At 50.4% G+C, this 18,454-nt stretch overlaps 2 protein-coding genes across 5 annotated transcripts in view; one reads left to right on the forward strand and one right to left on the reverse strand.

The window, feature by feature from the left end:
* LOC144611514 (AP-2 complex subunit alpha-2) overlaps positions 1-11,186 on the forward strand; it is an 87,911-nt gene extending 76,725 nt beyond the window's left edge. For all 3 annotated transcript variants that reach the window (XM_078430647.1, XM_078430648.1, XM_078430649.1), the window contains 5 exons: positions 1,301-1,424; positions 3,066-3,182; positions 3,991-4,060; positions 4,901-5,035; positions 7,688-11,186. In XM_078430647.1, the coding sequence (XP_078286773.1) occupies positions 1,301-1,424; positions 3,066-3,182; positions 3,991-4,060; positions 4,901-5,035; positions 7,688-7,765 (524 nt within the window). In that variant the 3' untranslated portion in view covers positions 7,766-11,186. The remainder of the gene's footprint in view (positions 1-1,300; positions 1,425-3,065; positions 3,183-3,990; positions 4,061-4,900; positions 5,036-7,687) is intronic.
* A 1,557-nt stretch (positions 11,187-12,743) lies between these two features.
* The window catches only part of fuz (fuzzy planar cell polarity protein), a 38,101-nt gene continuing 32,390 nt past the window's right edge, over positions 12,744-18,454 (reverse strand). Inside the window, exons 10-11 of one of the 2 annotated variants that reach the window (XM_078430363.1) lie at positions 16,311-16,412; positions 12,744-15,213 (exon numbers count right to left, since the gene is read on the reverse strand). In XM_078430363.1, the coding sequence (XP_078286489.1) occupies positions 15,014-15,213; positions 16,311-16,412 (302 nt within the window). In that variant the 3' untranslated portion in view covers positions 12,744-15,013. Of the gene's footprint in view, positions 15,217-16,310; positions 16,413-18,454 lie in introns of both variants that reach the window. The other variant, XM_078430362.1, reaches the window with a different exon arrangement.

Raw genomic sequence — 18,454 nt, forward strand, 5'->3', positions numbered from 1 at the left:
TGGTTTTTGCTCAATCTTCAGCCAATTTGATTAATTCCACATGATATCAAAAAACTTTTAGACGAACTGGATACAGCAGATTCTGCGGGATTAGACACGAGAGACAACATCCTGGTTACGGATGAAATGTGTAGGAAGGAACTGCAGATGCTGGTTTACACTGAAGTTCGACTCAAAATGCTGGAGTAACTCAGCGGGACAGGCAGCATCTCTGGATAGACAGAGATGCTGCCTGTCCCGCTGAGTTACTCCAGCATTTTCTGTCGATCCTGGTCCAGGAACTTAATTGTTGTTTTAAAGTTGTACTTTCAAAATGTACTCGCAATTGTCAGATGGGAAATGCCATTGTCAGTTTGCGCTTAATCGTACTAATAGCGTTACAATAGTCAACGGATCATCTATTTTGGTGATGATTATTGAGGGATAAATTTTGTCCCGGCTGCTAGGGACAAAATCTTTTCTTCAAAGCTGTGCCGTGGAATCTTTCATGTGGCCTTTTGCAGTCCAACGCTATCTCATTACAGCTCCTGGTGTGGCTGCCTTGATTACACACCCAAATATTGTCAGCGGTGCGTTAATCCACAACTGTCTAAATTAGAGGAGAGAGTGTGCCCACAGTTAACATTTTCAACTTGAAGCCTCCCAGATTTAGTCCTGTTTACAGTCTGGGCTGGAGATAACCAACTGACTTTATTGTGGAGATGGGGAAATGAGAAGGCATTCCAGATGTGCTACTTTGCACATCTGAAAGCCAGCTGCAGTGAGCAATGATACTCTTTACATATTTTTTAAAAAACCCACTAAAAGTGCTGGAGTAACTCAGTGGTTCAGGCAGCTTCTTAGTTTAGTTTAGAGATACAGCGCGGAAGCAGGCCCTTCAGCCCAGCGATCCCCGCACACTAACACTATCCTACACGTACTGGGGACAATTTACAATTTTACCAAGCCAATTAGCCTACAAACCTGTACGTCTTTGGAGGAAACCGGAGCACCCGGAGAAAATCCACGCAGGTCACGGGGAGAATGTACAAACTCCATGCAGACAGCACCCGTAGTCAGGATCGAACCCGGGTCTATGGTGCTGTAAGGCGTCTTCAGTTCTTTGTGTCTATCCTCTCAATATAGTCCGCCAGAGTTTTGAGTCGGTGTTCTATCATGAAGGACAGGCGTGTGGCAAAGTGTTTCAAGGAGATAATTGAACTGTGCCGAGTGAGAGCACTTAAAAACTCATTTTGAAGTGGGAAGGGAAAGTGAGTGCCTCACAATAACCAGCTGTGATATGTTCCTTAACGCTTGGCACAGCTGAATCTTCAGGCTAAGCCTGTGGAGCCCATCGTGGAAGGTGGAGCTCAGGTTCAGCAAGTAATCAACATTGAATGTTTATCAGATTTCACCGAAGCCCCTCTACTCAATATTCAGTTCAGGTACCGTGTCCTTAATCTCATCTGCTTCTCCCTGCTGTTGGTGAAACCTCTCTCCCTTTCTGTTCGCTTTTCTCCACTTCCTCTCTGGTTCTTTGCCTCCCTTTCTCTCCGAAACTCCCTGCTCCCTCCCATTTGTGCATTCAATTCACAACTCTGTGAACTGGTGGATGACAACCCTTCAATCTTCTGTTATGTCAACAAAAACAAAATCATGCCTTCATAAAACACAAGAGCAGAATTGGGCCATTCGGCCTATGGAGTCTGTTCCGCCATTCAACCAGGGCTGGTCTATTTTTCCTTGTCGACCTGCCTTCTCCCCGTAACCTTTGACACCCTTACTAACCAAGAACCGATCTTGATCTCCTCTTTAAAAATACACAATGACTCGGCCTCCACTGCCTTGTGCAGCGATGGATTCCACACATTCACCACCCTCTGACTAAAGTAATTCTTCCTCAATTCGTCCTGCTTCATCAGCTGAAATTCTCCAAACCCTTTCCCTTACTTGCCGCTAAAATGTTTCAACCGATTGGCCTGCGTTTGCCTGGCATCTTGCAGGAGCACCACAACTGAGATTCATTTTTCCGTCAACTGCTGTTCGCATCTTGTTCCCTTGCCTTGTTATTTTGCTTGTCTAGATCCCCCCTCAGTTTACGAGGTTTTACTGAGAGTGGATCTGGCGTGGCTCCCCCATTTTATATAATGCAAGAAGCTTCAAAGGTCCTTGGCAACGGGTCTTAACTCCGGGCTCAAGAGGAGAACTGTTACCAATTATGAATAGCAGTTTCCTAAAATTGTCCAATGGTGGATCGGCGGTGCTTCATGTGTCATGCATGCAACTGCAGAGTGAAATTCGTTTTGCATATATTACACATGCGGGCGCTGCCAATTTTGGCGCCATTGTCCAAAGTCCGGTCGACCCGCGCGCTCGATGTACTGGAGCAGGTCCCGCGAACCGACGTCCCTCTCCTCTCCTGGCCCGGCCATCTTTGTGTCCCAGGGTCGCCTCCTGCAGCCAACCTTCGAAGGTTCACCCTTCTACCGGCCCATTCCTAGCGCTCGACGTCTCTCCCCGGCGGCTCTCTCCGGGTTACGCCGACCGGCTAGTCTTCCGGGCGGGCACCGCTCCGTGACCACGGCACCTCTGGAAGACTTCTGCCGCGCAGCCCTGACCTGCTGTTGAAATGGGCAAAGCCAGTGCTATTCACAGCCTCTATTTAGAAACATAGCAACATAGAAAACAGGTGCAGGAGGAGGCCATTTGGCCCTTCGAGCCAGCACTGCCATTCATTGTGATCATGGCTGATCATCCACAATCAGTAACCCGTGCCTGCCTTCTCCCCATATCCCTTGATTCCACTAGCCCCCTAGAGCTCTATCTAACTCTCTCAAATTCATCCAGTGATTTAACCTCCACTGCCCTCTGTGGCAGTGAATTCCTCAAATTCACAACTCTCTGGGTGAAAAGGTTTCATCTCACCTCAGTTTTCAATGGCCTCCCCTTTATTCTAAGACTGTGTGGCCCCTGGTTCTGGACTCCCCTCAACATTGGGAACATTTTCCCCTGCATCTGGCTTGTCCGGTCCTTTCGAAGAATATACACAATTGTGATTGTTTGAAATCCTTCTTTTCCTTTGGCAGATATGGCGGCACCTTGCAAAACATCACCCTCAAGCTGCCCATAACCATCAACAAGTTTTTCCAGCCAACAGAGATGGCATCCGAAGACTTCTTCCAGCGCTGGAGGCAGCTGAGCAGGTACAGAAAGCCCATCGTAGACGCGGGGAAGTACGCCCACACGCGACATTTCGACTGTGCGCCGGTGCAAATGGCCGCCGCTCGCTCCCGGCCACGTGATCACGTGCATTCAATGTATTTCGACTTACGATATGTTCGGTTTGCGACGGGTTTCTCGGAGCGGAACCCCATCGTAAGCTGAGGAGCGCCCGTAGTAATGTGGGGGGGGGGTGGTAACGGGCAGTCAGGAGGTGGAGTGGACTTTCATATGAAGAATGACTGGATAGACTCGGCTTGTACTCGCTGGAATTTAGAAGATTGAGGGGGGATCTTATAGAAATTTACAAAATTCTTAAGGGGTTGGACAGGCTAGATGCGGGAAGATTGTTCCCGATGTTGGGGAAGTCCAGAACAAGGGGTCACAGTTTAAGGATAAGGGGGAAGTCTTTTAGGACCGAGGTGAGAAAGTTTTTTTTCACACAGAGTGGTGAATCTGTGGAATTCTCTGCCACAGAAGGTAGTTGAGGCCAGTTCATTGGCTATATTTAAGAGGGAGTTAGATGTGGCCCTTGTGGCTAAAGGGATCAGGGGGTATGGAGAGAAGGCAGGTACGGGATACTGAGTTGGATGATCAGCCATGATCATATTGAATGGCGGTGCAGGCTCAAAGGGCCGAATGGCCTACTCCTGCACCTATTTTCTATGTTTCTATGTTTCTATGAGAAGATTTGAATGGCACAGCCATTGTGACCACTCTTAACTTTCAATATCGGCAGGGAACTGCAGGCGTTATTCACCGAGCGTTTCTTTCTCTTGCTTGTCTCCGTAGCCCCCAACAGGAAGCACAGATGATCTTTAAAGCGAATCACCCCATGGACACAGAGGTCACCAAGGCCAAGGTGAGCCCTTCTCTCCTCTTCCATGACCTCCGCCCTCCCGGCACAAAACCCTTGCCTCAACGGCCGAGTCCACCAAGAGACCAAACTGTGCAGACCAGGAAAGTTGTGCCAAGTCACAGGCTTAGCTAAGGACCAAATGCTGGAAAATGGGATTGGTGTAGCGGGTTGACGTGGGTAAGGTGGGCCAAGGGGCGGGCTTCTACGCTCTGCAGTTCTGAGTCCTCTCTACTTACTTATAGTAAGAGGGATGGGGTCAACTGGGTATCAAGAAGGTGATGGGTGTATACTCGAGGGTGAAGTTGCTGAGACACGAAATACATTTGGTCTTTACCAAGGAGGAGGATGCTTACAAAATATCACTGAGGTGAGGTAGAAGGGTTACTAAGCGGTCGAAAATCGGTAAGGAGAAAACATGGCAGGCTGGCTATAACTACGCTCTTGGCTAACACACCAATTGCCCGTCTTCTTGGTTACTCAGTTCAAAGTCATGAGAAATTGGAAGGGATTACAGTAGGGAAGCAGACCACTCAGCCCAACCTGACACTGCTGGTGGTTACAGTGCACCACAACCTTCTCCCACCTTCCCTCTATTCCTCACCTCTCCCTCCCCCCCCCCCTCCCTCTCCCCTCCTCCAGCTTCATCTTTAAATATGCTGTCCATCCCAAATACTCCCTCTGGCGTCCAGTTAGTTCCACCTTCCTCGCGTGTTCTGAGCGAAGTTGCCTCGTGGTTGCGTTCGTTGCTGGACCAGTTTAGTTTGGAGATGCAGCCTGGCCCTTCGGCCTGTCGAGTCCAGGATCTCAGTTTACCTCTGTGCCTTCCTCCTTGTCGCCCGGCAGTTGATAGGATTCGGCTCCGCTCTGCTGCAGGAAGTCGACCCCAACCAGGACAACTTTGTCGGTGCGGGGATCATTCACACAAAATCCATCCAGGTTGGGTGTCTGTTGCGGTTGGAACCCAATGGCCAGGCTCAGGTAGGTGCCGTTTAACCGCGCGCGGCCAGTTATTTAATGGCGCAGCTGCATCGGAGCGGTTTATGGTCTGTGTGTTGTTTGGGAGCGCGGGTACACTGAACTGCCCCAGTGTCGGCAGTCGAGGGTTCTGTCTGAGTCGACTGCCTGGCCCTTTTCCGGGCCTCCACCCTCGTCCATGGAGACTTCAGAGGCTTTCCGTGAACCCTGGTCTCCTCAGGGGCTCAAGTGCGTTGTAGATATGGCTGACAATGTTCTCCTCAGTGTTCGAGCCACAGCGCGTCAACAGGCCCTTCAGCCCACCGAGTCCCCACTGACCAGCCATCCCTCACCTTGACACTCCTACACTAGGGACAGTTTTTACATTTACACCAAGCCAATTAACATGCAAACCTGCACGTCTTTGGAGTGCGGGAGGAAACCAAAGTTCTCGGAGAAGACCCGCGCAGGTCACGGGGAGAACGTGCAAACTCCGTAGCCAGGATCGAGCACCGGGTCTCTAGCGCTGTAAGGCAGTAGCTCTACCGCTGCACCACCCGATCTAAACTTAGCGTGAAGAGTTAGAGATTCTAGCGCAGAGACAGGCCCTTTGGCTCAGCGAGTCTGGGCCGACCCGCGATCCTCGCACACCTTCCACACTGCCCCACACATTAGGGACGATTCACACTTTTATCAAGTCAATTAGCCTACAAACCTTTTGAAGTGTGGGAGGAAACCGGAGCACCCGGAGAAAACCCACGCAGGTCACGGGGAGAACGTGCAAATTCCGTACAGACAGCGCCATTTAATCAAAAATATTTATTCAAATATTAAAATCATATTTACAATACAGTAAAACAGAACAGAACCCACCACCATATTACAAGACAAACAATAAACTATTATACAACTATCCTACGATCCTTGTCAAGGATGCGTTCAACCCCCCGCGGTGCCCAGCGGTCCCGGAGATCCCCCAGGGTGCCCTTGGGCAGCACGTGGTCCCTCTCCAACCCCAACCAAATGCGGACGTAACCCCCGAACAGGGGCAGGCAGCCGGCTCAGGCAGACACAGACAGCACCTTGGTGGTGGATGTTTACAGACTACGTGGGTAGCAGTTTGAATTAATGAAGTATTTTGTAAACTCTGAATTTAAGCTCCATGTTAAGGGGGATAAATGAGGGCATACAGACACTTGGGTTCGATTGGCAGGGAGCCCCGTCAGTCTCCCTTAGGGGTGACTGCAGTGAGTCAGGGGAGTCTGATGTCAGGGGAGGGGGCGGGACAAAGATAGGATATAGTTGGAGACAGGAAGACTAGTGGGAGAACTGGGAAGGGGGAGGGGAAAGAGAGGGACAGAGGAACTATCTGAAGTTGGAGAAGTCGATGTTCATGCCGCTGGGGTGTAAGCTGCCCAAGCGAAATATGAGATGCTGTTTCTCCAATTTGCAGTGGGCCTCACTCGGACAATGGAGGAGGCCCATGACAGAAAGGTCAGACTGGGAGTGGGAGGGGGAGTTGAAGTGCTGAGCCACCGGGAGATCAGGTTGGTTAAGGCGGACTGAGCGAAGGCGTTGAGCGAGACGATCGCCGAGCCTGCGTTTGGTCTCGCCGATGTAGAGAAGCTGACATCTGGAACAGCGGATACAATAGATGAGGTTGGAGAAGGTGCAGGTGAACCTCTGTCTCACCTGGAAAGACTGTTTGGGTCCTTGGATGGAGTTGAGGGGGGAAGTAGAGAGACAGGTGTTGCATCTCGTGCGGTTGCAGGGGAAAGTGCCCGGGGATGGGGTGGTTTGGGTGGGAAAGGACGAGTGGACCAGGGAGTTACGGTGGGAACGGTCTCTGCGGAACGCAGAAAGGGGAGGGGATGGGAAAATGTGGCCAGTGGTGGGGTCCCGTTGGAGGTGACGGAAATGTTGGAGGATGATTTGTTGGATCCGCTGGCTGGTGGGGTGGAAGGTGAGGATGAGGGGGATCCTGTCCTTGTTACGAACGGGGAGAGGGGGAGCTGCGGGATATATAGGAGGCCCATCATCTATAATGGAAGAGGGGAAGCCCAGTTTCCTAAAGAATGAAACCTCATTCTAGGGTTTAGTCAGCCCGACTACCTTTTGATTTGTTCCCGTGTGGTCGGGACTTGCGTGTGGAAATGATTTGTTGTGTAATGTTGCCTCTCTCTCTCTCTCCCTCTCCCTCCCTCTCCCCCTCTCTCTCTCTCCCCTCTCTCCCTCCCTCTCTCCCTCTCCCTCTCTCTCTCTCCTTCTCTCCCTCTCCTTCTCTCCCTCCCTCTCTCCCCCCCCTCTCTCTCTCCCCCTTTCTCTCCCTCCCTCCCTCCCTCTCTCTCTCCCTTTCTCTCTCTCTCCCTCTCTCTCCCTCCCCCCTCTCCCTATCCCTCTCCCCCTCCCTCTCTCCCCCTCCCTCTCTCCCCCTCCCTCTCTCCCCCTCCTCCCTCTCTCTCTCCCTCCCTCTCCCCCTCTCCCCCTCTCTCTCTCCCTCTCCCTCTCCCCCCCTCCCTCTCCCCCTCCCTCTCTCTCCCCCTCCCTCTCTCTCTCCCTCCCTCTCCCCCTCCCCCTCTCTCTCTCCCTCTCCCCCTCCCCCTCTCTCTCTCTCTCTCCCTCTCCCCCTCCCCCTCCCCCTCTCTCTCTCCCTCTCCCTCTCCCCCCACATCTCAGATGTATCGCCTCACACTACGCACGAGCAAGGAAACTGTGTCGAAGCGACTATGTGGATTACTGTCCCAACAGTTCTAAAGTCTGCTACATGTAACCGATCTCTTACACTATACTGCGTGTTTGTGTGTGTCTGAGCGTGAGTGTGTGTACGTGTGAGCACGGGTGCATGAAGGTCCTTTATCCATGCCACGTCCAGTGAAATCTTCAAGTATCATGTGACGTCCTCTAACTACAGTATATGTTTACGTGATTGTCCTGTGGAGGTTTTCCTTCTGTTGCTATTGTGGAGGGATTTGGGAAGTCCTTTGGTACACGAGGCATCGAAGGTGGCAACGGATGAGCGGGGTTGATCTATGCAGTATAGCCTCTTCCTGTGATATAACACGGCCATCTTGTTACGAGGACTTTCATTACAATGCCCTCCTGCAACAAGGAGTGACTGTAAACACAAAGTGTCGGAGTGATTCAGCGGGACGGGCAGCATCTCTGGAGATAGAAGGAATGGGCGACGTTTCGGGTCGAGACCCTTCTTCAGACACTACCCGAAACGTCACCTGTTCCTCCTCTCCAGAGACGCTGCCCGTCCCGCTGAGTTGCTCCGGCATTTTGTGCCTGTCTTCGGTTTGAACCAGCATCTGCAGTTCCTTCCCACAACAAGGGGCGACGGGACTCCACTACCTGACTGGTTCCGCACAATCCCACTCCTTGGTCAGTGTGGCACACTGCACTCTGGGGGAGTCACGTGCAAGCCGGGGAGGGTACGGGCGGGGCGTGACAAGCGAGCGCTTCCCCACAGAACCAGTGAGGCAAGGAGACAACCGTCTGCCTCTCTTTGAAGTGCTTTGCAGATGTGTTGTGAAGGTGTGAATCGGACTGCCCCACGGTCGAGGCCGACTGAGAGATGGGGAGTGTCTACTGTGTGATAAACCGCTCTCCAGTGAGAAGTTGCTGCCATCAGAGACGGTGAGTGGGGGAAGGCAGGGTACTGTCTGGTAGACACCGGAGAACCAACCCCTTCTCCTCTCACCACCTTTAAAAGAAGAGATGCCCGAATACCAAAAGACTTCCTGTCCTCTCGCTGTTAATCGATATAGTCATTTCTTATATTAAAAAATGTATGAAGTAATTGTAAAATGTATCTGTATATAACTCTTTCTTAGAGCTCGATAGAAATACCTGTACGACCAAGATACTCTGTGGTCTCTGATGTTAAATTAGCTGTTTAAATGTCACCATTGAAAGTTAAAGGGTGGGCATTTTTTTTTATTTTAACCTTTTGCTGAAGGTTTTGTTTTACATGCAAAAAGACTGGAACTCCCTGAGATTGTTCCCTTCCAATCTTCCCTTTGAAACCACACACCATCTGTTAGTAGTTTTTAGAAAAACCCTCTGCTCAATGCAACTACCAACCCTACTGACCATTGCCTTGCTGCTTGTACCTTCTCCCTCACCTCTCCCCCCCTCTCTCTCTCCCCCCTCTTTCCTTTCTCCCCCCTCTCTTTCTCCCCCTCTCTCTCTCTCGCTCTCTCTCTCCCCCCTCTCTCTCTCTCTCTCTCTCTCTCCTTCTCTCTCCCTCCCCTTCTCTCCCTCCCCTTCTCTCCCTCCCCTTCTCTCTCCCTCCCCTTCCCTCCCCCTCTCCCTCTCCAGAATGATTTCCACAGTGCATGCTACTGTGCATGAATGCTCAACATTGTGGGATCGAAACGTGACACTGAACAAAATAGTCTGTTTTCCTCCGAGCTTGCTTTCATATCAGTGACAGGCCTTTCCAGCTTGGAGTGTGGAATGTCAGCGTTTGTGAGCTGGTTCCAAGGGTTGTTTTACATTTGCACTTCTGCTGATGACGGGACTCTATCGCGGGGAGCTGGGGCAAGAATGCAAAAAGCACCTTTAGGCATCCTCCTCGTTCGACAGGTTAAGTTATCCACTCTCCTCCCCTTCTGCTCCCAACGTCACGCAACGTTACCTCCATTTTCCGGGGACATCTTGTAACCTCCAGCATCGGCTTGCTTGTTAATCCCTGACTCCACTTGTTTCCAGCCTGCTACTTTCTGTGGCGTCTTGTAAATGGTGGGCAACCTTGTGCTGTGCATACATACCCGAGATCAGCTGTAACTTCTCTGCTAATAAACGTGGATCCCATCTGCCTAATGCCTGTACATAAAACTAACTTGTGCAACTGGACAACCTGGCAATGGGGCTTCTTTGTGGTTCTGTGTGCAAAACCGCGCTTTGGAAGACTTGATTTCTAACAATAGCACCAGTCCGTTCATTGGTGGTGGGTGGGGGGGGGGGGAGGGGAGGGGGGGGGTGGGTTGGGGAGGGAAACCATGTTGAATTTTCACTGTCAAGTGCTTTGGACCAATAACTAATGGAGTTGCTGTGACCTCGGAAACAAATGCTTGTCAAAATGTAACCTGCAAGGAAAATACAAGAGAACAAAGGATGTGAATAAAATCCCAGCCTTGTCGTTACTGTAAAACACGCACTGCACCACCACCTCGGGAAAAGCTCTCAATGTGCTCTTGTAGGTCGTTTGATTTGCGCAGTTGAAAACTGGTCCTGACTTTAAGGCAGAGGTCGTGATTCTCAATGGCACGCTTAACATTGACGGACGGTAGAGGAGCCGATTAAAAATTCGCCCTCGCCTGCTTGCGATAGAATCGGCGTACAGTTTGCCTTTATTCTGCCTGAGCTCCTGAAATATTTACCCGGTGGGCTGATAAAAAGAAGTCCTTTGCCTGGATCAGGTTCGATGTGCAAACAAAATTGGAAGTTAACTGTTACACAAAGGGCTGGAAGAAGTTAGCAGGTCAGGCAGCATCTGTGGAGAGAATAGACGGACGGTTTGTCTATCTGTAGACAGACACAAAAGCTGGATGGAGTCGCTCAGTGGGACAGGCAGCATCTCTGGGGAGAATGGGTGACGTTTCTGGTCGAGACCCTTCTTCTGGAGTTCAACTCCATCTTGCCGTCTGTCCATCCCCCACAGATGCTGCCTGACTTCCTTCAGCACTTTGTTTTTTGCTCGAGGTTCCAGCATTTGCAGTCTCTTCAAGTTAACCATTCCATTTCTACTCTTAATGCAAGTAGAAGCTTTTAAAACAAGTAGGATTTTTTAAGGCGGAGATAGATAGATTCTTGATCGGTTTGGGTGTCAGGGATTATGGGGAGAAGGAGAGATAGATCAGCCGTGATGGAATGGCGGAGTAGACTTGATGGGCCGAATGGCCTAATTCTGCTCCCTTCACTTATGACCTTATGAATTTATGTTCTTGGTAGTGGGTTTTCTCCGAGATCTTCGGTTTCCTCCCACACTCCAAAGACGTACAGGTATGTAGGTTAATTGGCTGGGTAAATGTAAAAAATTGTCCCTAGTGGGTGTAGGATAGTGTTAATGTACGGGAATCACTGGGCGGCACGGACTTGGAGGGCCGAAAAGGCCTGTTTCCGGCTGTATATATATATGATATGATATGAAATGGATTAGTGCAGATATATGATATGATATGATATGATAGTCATGGATGAAATGTAGCACCACCTGATGGTGGCAATTATGGTGGTGTGATTGCACAAGATTACTCTTAAATAAAACCAAACCAAAAAAAGTTATTTGAGTGGTGCCATCTTGTACCAATTCAAAAGCCATCCGTTGGGTGAGATCCCAGTATTTGGGGTTGAATGCCCGGTAGTGTTGCTGCTGCCTCCGAGTTCCTGAGCTCTGGTTTGATCGTTCATAAATGATAGGAACAGAATTAGGCCATTCGACCCATCAAGTCCACTCTGCCATCCAATCATGTCCGATCCATCTCTCCCTCCCAACCCCACTCTCCTGCCTTCTCCCCATAACCCCTGACATCTGTACTAATCAAGAATCTATCTGTCTCTGCCTTAAAAATATCCATGGATTTGGCCTCCGCAGCCTTCTGTGGCAGTGAATTCCACATTCACCACCCTAGACTCTCCCACTAGTGGAAACATCCTCTCCACATCTACTGTATTTAAGCCTGAAACCTGTAGCCTATATATACAGCCGGAAACAGGCCTTTTCGGCCCTCCAAGTCCGTGCCGCCCAGCGATCCCCGTACATTAACACTATCCTACACCCACTAGGGACAATTTTTACATTTACCCAGCCAATTAACCAACATACCTGTACGTCTTTGGAGTGTGGGAGGAAACCGAAGATCTCGGAGAAAACCCACGCAGGTCACGGGGAGAACGTACAAACTCCTTACAGTGCAGCACCCGTAGTCAGGATCGAACCTGAGTCTCCGGCGCTGCATTCGCTGTAAAGCAGCAACTCTACCGCTGCGCTACCGTGCCGCCCTCTGACCACTGGGCTACCTAAGTGGGGTTTGAATGTTCTCCCTAAATAAATTGGTGACTGTAAATTATCCCTAGCCTACAGGTGGGTGGGGAATTGATCGACGTGAGAGGAAAGACTACAGGGATTGTGGGTTCGTACCCACTGAGTTACTCCAGCACTTTGTGTCTACCTTGAATAGAAGTTAATGTTTCACTTCAAATATTTTTCTTCAGTATTAGGAAAACTTAAATAGTGGATTGGTCTGAGGGCTGAGGGCCGGCTTAGAATTGATGGGCCAAATGGCCGCCTCCTGTGGCGTAAGGAAATGAGAAATAGCAACTGAGATCCACGTCCTCAGAGACTAAATGCCAGTCTTGACAGATTGATAGATTGTTGAGCCCTCTGAATTAAAAGTCTGGATTGAAATCATGGCAGATCCATAATTCAACTTATTTGCCCGTTGTGGTTTCCCCGTTGCTTAATTCCTATCACGCGCCAAAATGTCAGTTTTGAGCTTCCTAGATTACCGTGCAGTGCCCAGAGCAATATGGAGGAAGAAGTGGCACGGCGGTAGAGTTGCTGCCTCACAGCGCCAGAGACCCTGGTTCGATCCTGACTATGGGTGCTATCTGTACGGAGTTTGTACGTTCTCCCCGTGACCCGCGTGGGTTTTCTCCGGGATCTCCGGTTTCTTTCCCACACTCCAAAGACGTACAGGTTTGTAGGTCACTAGGCTTAGCATAATTGTAGGTTAGTGTTATTGTGCAGGGATCGCCACTCAGCCCCGGACACGGTGGGCCGAAGGGCCAGACTAAACTAAAGTGCTTCTGTCCACCACTACTTCTGTATACCCCCAACAAGAGGATGTCCAAGTAAGTTCAATGCCTCTGTCCCATTACCATTGGCAAGGGAGGTGCAGTCACACTGTCAAACGTACATGGGGAGTTTCCCCTCTGGGACTTCTAGCAATGTTGGAGTTTTTAAGTTTTTAGTTATTTTTTCCATCCCCCTCTGTCAACTTTAGATCACGATCCACTAAACTCAACCAAAAAAAAAAATATATATATCTTTCACCTATCCTCATTAGTTTATCCTTGGGTTTAACATAGTCCAGCGCATTTATTCACAAAATGCTGGAGTAACTCAGCAGGTCAGGCAGCATCTCGGGAGAGAAGGAATGGGTGACGTTTCGGGTCGAGACCCTTCTTCAGACTGATGTCAGGTGGGCGGGACAAAGGAAGGATAATGGTATAAATACCTTCAATTTGTACCAGCATCTGCAGTTATTTTCTTATAATAAAGACACCGCTTGCTGGAGTAACTCATCGGGTCAGGCAGCATCTCTGGAGAATGTGGATAGCTGACGTTTCACAGAGTGCTGGAGTCACTCAGCGGGTCAGGCAGCATCTCTGGAGATCGTGGATAGGTGACGTTTCACAGAGTGCTGGAGTCACTCAGCAGGTCAGGCAGCATCTCTGGAGATCGTGGATAGGTGACGTTTCAGGTCAGGACACTTCTTTGCTTCCTCTGGGGGAAATCTGGACCTATGAAGTTGGGGCACTACATACGCCTATTTTCACCAAGTCCAACTCCCAGTAACTCAGTCTATTTTTGTAAACCAGAATCTGCAGTTTCTTGTTTCTCCATTTTACTGGTCCACTGCGAAATCTCTTCAAGGCATGCCTACTTTGAAGTTGTTCTCCTCTTCTCCAGGGATGCTGCCTGACCTGCTGTGTGTGTTTTGTTTGTAGACCAGCATCTGCAGTTACTCGATTCCCCACCCTCACATTTAGATGCTGCTTTATTTAAAAACAATGCTCTGTAGCTGGCACGGCGCTGCAGGTAATGCTGTCTGACCGTGACCAAGGAGATTGGGAGCCATCAGGTGGTGGAGCACAGCACCCTGATGGAGAGGAACAAGCTGACAGCACTCCTGCTGAATCACAACACACCAGTCCTTTGCAGTTGGGCTGAGTAAACCAAAGATAACAGAGCAGAGCAAGATAGACCACTCGACCCTAAAAACCGTAGCACGTCACGGCGCCATTTTAGTAGGCAGAAACTTGCAGACACATTTAAAAAGAAAAACAATAATCTGTGAATTGTGAATAAAAATCTGTGAATGCTAGGTGAGATATATTCAGCATTTCTATGGTATCATCACACATTACTGTTCCCCCAAAACACTGATTACACTGCGAGAGGCATGGCGAACGGTGGCTTTTGCTTACTAAAATGGCGGACGTTATGCTCCTTTGCGCACTACACTTCAGTATAGGCGATTTCGACGGAGTGGTTCATCTTGCTCCTCTAGTATCTTTGGAGTAAACTGCCTAGAGAACTTCAGATGTTAGAGGTACAGGGCGGAAATGGGCCCTTCAGCCCAGTGAGTCCGTGCCGACCGGCGATCCCCGTACACCTGACCTGCACCATCCTGCACACTGGGGACAAGTTACAATTCTTACCAAAGCCAATTAACCCAATACATCTTCGGCATGTCGTTGGAAACCGGGGCTCCCGGAGAAAACCCACGTGGTCACAGGGAGAACGCACAAACTCTGTAGAGAGTCTAGATCGAACCCCAGGTCCCTGGCACTGTAAGGCAGCAACTCTGCCGTGCCGCCACGCCCTTGATCTCCCCCAACACCCATCTTCTGTCCTTCGAGGGAACGTGTCTCAGATCAAACCTCAGTGGGCCGCTGTTCCACAGGCAGGGCTCGTGGTCTACCGCTGGACGGTGTGCGATGCACACGTGGTTACGCTGAAACACGGTCGTGGTTAAACAAGTACTCACTGTGGCCATTGCCGGGCCTGGTCATGCCCCACAGGAAATCCTCGAGGAACACAGTCCTCTTTCACTCCGGGTAACCGGGAGCACTAACGGGTGGGTGACTCCGACGGCCGCCATGCCTGGGCGGGCCGTCTATGCTGCCGAGGCCTCCCGGGGAACGGCGTGGAGCGAGACGGGAAGCGGCCGTGAGCTGCTTCACCCCTTGCCTCAGGGAGCAGTCCGCTCAGAAAGGCACTTCTTTGGTTAAAAGGTTGAGTGTCTTGGTGGCGATGTTGCGCAGGGCGAAGGTTGGGGTTTCTGGCGTGAATGTCAGGAGCAGCAGGTGCTGCTGGGTTTGGATGCCGTAACTCTTGTGCTCGTCGGTGGCCACGTAGCACTCTGTCGGCGTGTGGGTGAAGCCAGCGTGGAATTCCTCGCGGAGAGCTGCTGGAAGAAGGTGGGGAAATAAGTCTGAACGCTCCCAGTGGAGGGGGGGAAGTATAAAAATCCACAGCTCCATATTCAAGCACATCACAGGGGCGTTACTAGGGGCGGCACGGTAGCGCAGCGGTAGAGTTGCTGCTTTACAGCGAATGCAGCGCCGGAGACTCAGGTTCGATCCTGACTGCAGGTGCTGCACTGTAAGGAGTTTGTACGTTCTCCCCGTGACCTGCGTGGGTTTTCTCCGAGATCTTCGGTTTCCTCCCATACTCCAAAGACGTACAGGTATGTAGGTTAATTGGCTGGGTAAATGTTTTTAAAAAATTGTCCCTAGTGGGTGTAGGATAGTGTTAATGTACGGGGATCGCTGGGCGGCACGGACTTGGTGGGCTGAAAAGGCCTGTTTCCGGCTGTATATATATGATATGATGATATGATATGCACCCTTGTGATCAGTTCTACGGTGCAATCTGAGTTTGATTGCCAACTTGCATTGATGGGACGCTTGGCGATCATTGTCCAGTGATTCCTATCGGGAAATGTTTCCCCTGCCCCTTCCTACCTCAATGTGAGACTGTCCACCACGCTCACGGTAAGCAGGACCTACTATTCGTTCACTGGAGTTTAGAAGGATGAGAGGGGATCTTACAGAGACATATAAAATTACCAAAGGACTGGACAAGCGAGATGCAGGAAAAATGTTCCCAATGTTGGGGGAGTCCAGAACCAGGGGCCACAGTCTTAGAATAAAGTGGAGGACATTTAAAACTGAGGTGAGAAGAAACTTTTTCACCCAGAGAGTTGTGAATTTGTGGAATTCTCTGCCACAGAGGGCAGTGGAGGCCGATTCACTGGGTGAATTTAAAAGAGAGTTAGATAGAGCTCTAGGGGCTAGTGGAATCAAGGGAGAAGGTAGGTACAGGTTGTGGATGATCAGCCGTGATCACAATGAATGGCGGTGCTGGATCAAAGGGCCGAATGGCCTCCTCCTGCACCTATTTTCTATGTTTACGGGAATAGCCGTTTTCAGCATGGGAGCTTGGTAGAAAACAGAAGCCCATTTGCGAGGCTGGCCATGCGTCTGAGAGATGTCCACCTACCGGGCTTGTCTTCACATGTTTCTGCTGGGAAGTACGCAGAGACGGCCAGAGTGTAAAACTGGCGCATAACCGATCTGCGCCTCTCAGGACTGAGTACTGTCCCTGTAAAATAAATCACACTTAATGCGTTGCGATACGATAAGATACGATAGAACTTTATTCATCCCAGGAGGGAAATTGATCTGCCAAGAGTCATAAAACACAAAATACGTGGAATTAAAGTGACGAGTGGAAAGGATTGGGGATGTGCAAAGATTGGAGGGGTGGGGGTGAGTCAGTCTACCCCACGACAGAAGGGGGAGGAGTTGTATAGTTTGATAGCCACAGGGAAGAAGGATCTCCTGTGGCGTTCTGTGCATCGTGAGACATGTAGCTACTCTAAGGTAGACAAACAATGCTGCAGTAACTCAGCGGGTCAGGCAGCATCTCGGGAGAGAAGGAATGGGTGACGTTTCGGGTCTCGACCCGCTGAGTTACTCCGCCATTTTGTGACTACCTTACCTTCGATTTAAACCAGCATCTGCAGTTCTTTCCTACACATGCAGCCACTCTATGCCTGGCTGTAAGGTGAAAGAGATCTTGGCAAAGGAGCGTAGGAAAGAAGAGCTGGAATCCATGAGGTAAAAGATGGAGGCTCAGGCAAGTCCCGGGATAACAAACGTGGCTGTGGTAGCGAGTCTGGGTTAAAACGTGGTGGTAGAGTCGAAGGGCAGGGGCAATCACAGAGGGGGAGCAGTGAGGGAGGATGTTGCTAAAGTCTGAAGAAGGGTCTCGACCTGAAACGTCACCCATTCCTTCTCTCCAGAGATGTTGCCTGACCCGCTGAGTTACTCCAGCGTTTTGTGTCTACCTTGGGAAAGGAGCACTTAGTTTGCGAGGGACTGGAACGCTTTCCTGCACAAAGGCCCTGGTCCAGAGGGGCCCAATTGTTCATTCTGCAGATGCCGCATGGTTCACGGGACCAACAAATCTTGCCCTTGAGAAAGAGGTAACCCCCCCTCCCCCCTTCTTGAATTAACAAGCTCACAACAAAGATAGACACGAAAAGCTGGAGTAACTCAGGGGGTCAGGCAGCATCTCTGGAGAAAAGGAACAGTCGATGTTTGGGTCGAGTCCCTCTTCGCACTGAGCAACCGTAGGTGATTCGATACCTCCCCCTCAGCCCGAAACATCACCCTTTCCTTCTCTCCAGAGATGCTGCCTGACCCGCTGAGTTACTCCAGCATGCTGTGTCTATCTTTGGATAGTGTGTGGTTCTGTTTCCCTTCTAGGTGACGGGAATAGCAATGTGGTCAGAGGCACGGTGGCGCAGCGGTAGAGCTCCACCCTGCAGCGCTAGAGATCCGGGTTCCATCCCGACTACGGGTGTTGTCTGCACGGAGTTTGTACGTTGACCTGCGTGGGTTTTCCCCGAGATCGTCGGTTTCCTCCCACACTCCAAAGACGTACAAGATCTGTCGGTTAATTGGCTTGATGTAAAAAAAAATTAAATTGTCCCTCGTGTGTGTAGGGTCGTGTTAATGTGCAGGGATCGCTGGTCGGTGCGGACTCGGTGGGCCTGTTTCCGCACTGTATCTCTAAACTAAACTGAACACGCCGCACTGTTTTGCTCTACCTTCTCCCAATTGCGGGGGTGTAGTGAGTGGGGGGGGGGGGGAAGAGGATGAGGAAGCCCGTCCTAGATGCCATCAGATGGAGCAGGTCTAACTCCTTTACAATGAGATCTGGGTGTCCTAGTGCATCAGTCACTGAAAGGAAGCATGCAGGTACAGCAGGCAGTGAAGAAAGCCAATGGAATGTTGGCCTTCATAACAAGAGGAGTTGAGTATAGGAGCAAAGTGGTCCTTCTGCAGTTGTACAGGGCCCTAGTGAGACCGCACCTGGAGTACTGTGTGCAGTTTTGGTCTCCAAATTTGAGGAAGGATATTCTTGCTATAGAGGGCGTGCAGCGTAGGTTTACTAGGTTAATTACCGGAATGGCAGGACTGTCGTATGTTGAAAGACTGGAGCGACTAGGCTTGTATACACTGGAATTTAGAAGGATGAGAGGGGATCTTATTGAAACGTATAAGATTATTAAGGGGTTGGACACGTTAGAGGCAGGAAACATGTTCCCAATGTTGGGGGAGTCCAGAACAAGGGGC

Source organism: Rhinoraja longicauda, chromosome 40 (genome assembly GCF_053455715.1).
Source record: "Rhinoraja longicauda isolate Sanriku21f chromosome 40, sRhiLon1.1, whole genome shotgun sequence".
NCBI lineage: Eukaryota > Metazoa > Chordata > Chondrichthyes > Rajiformes > Arhynchobatidae > Rhinoraja > Rhinoraja longicauda.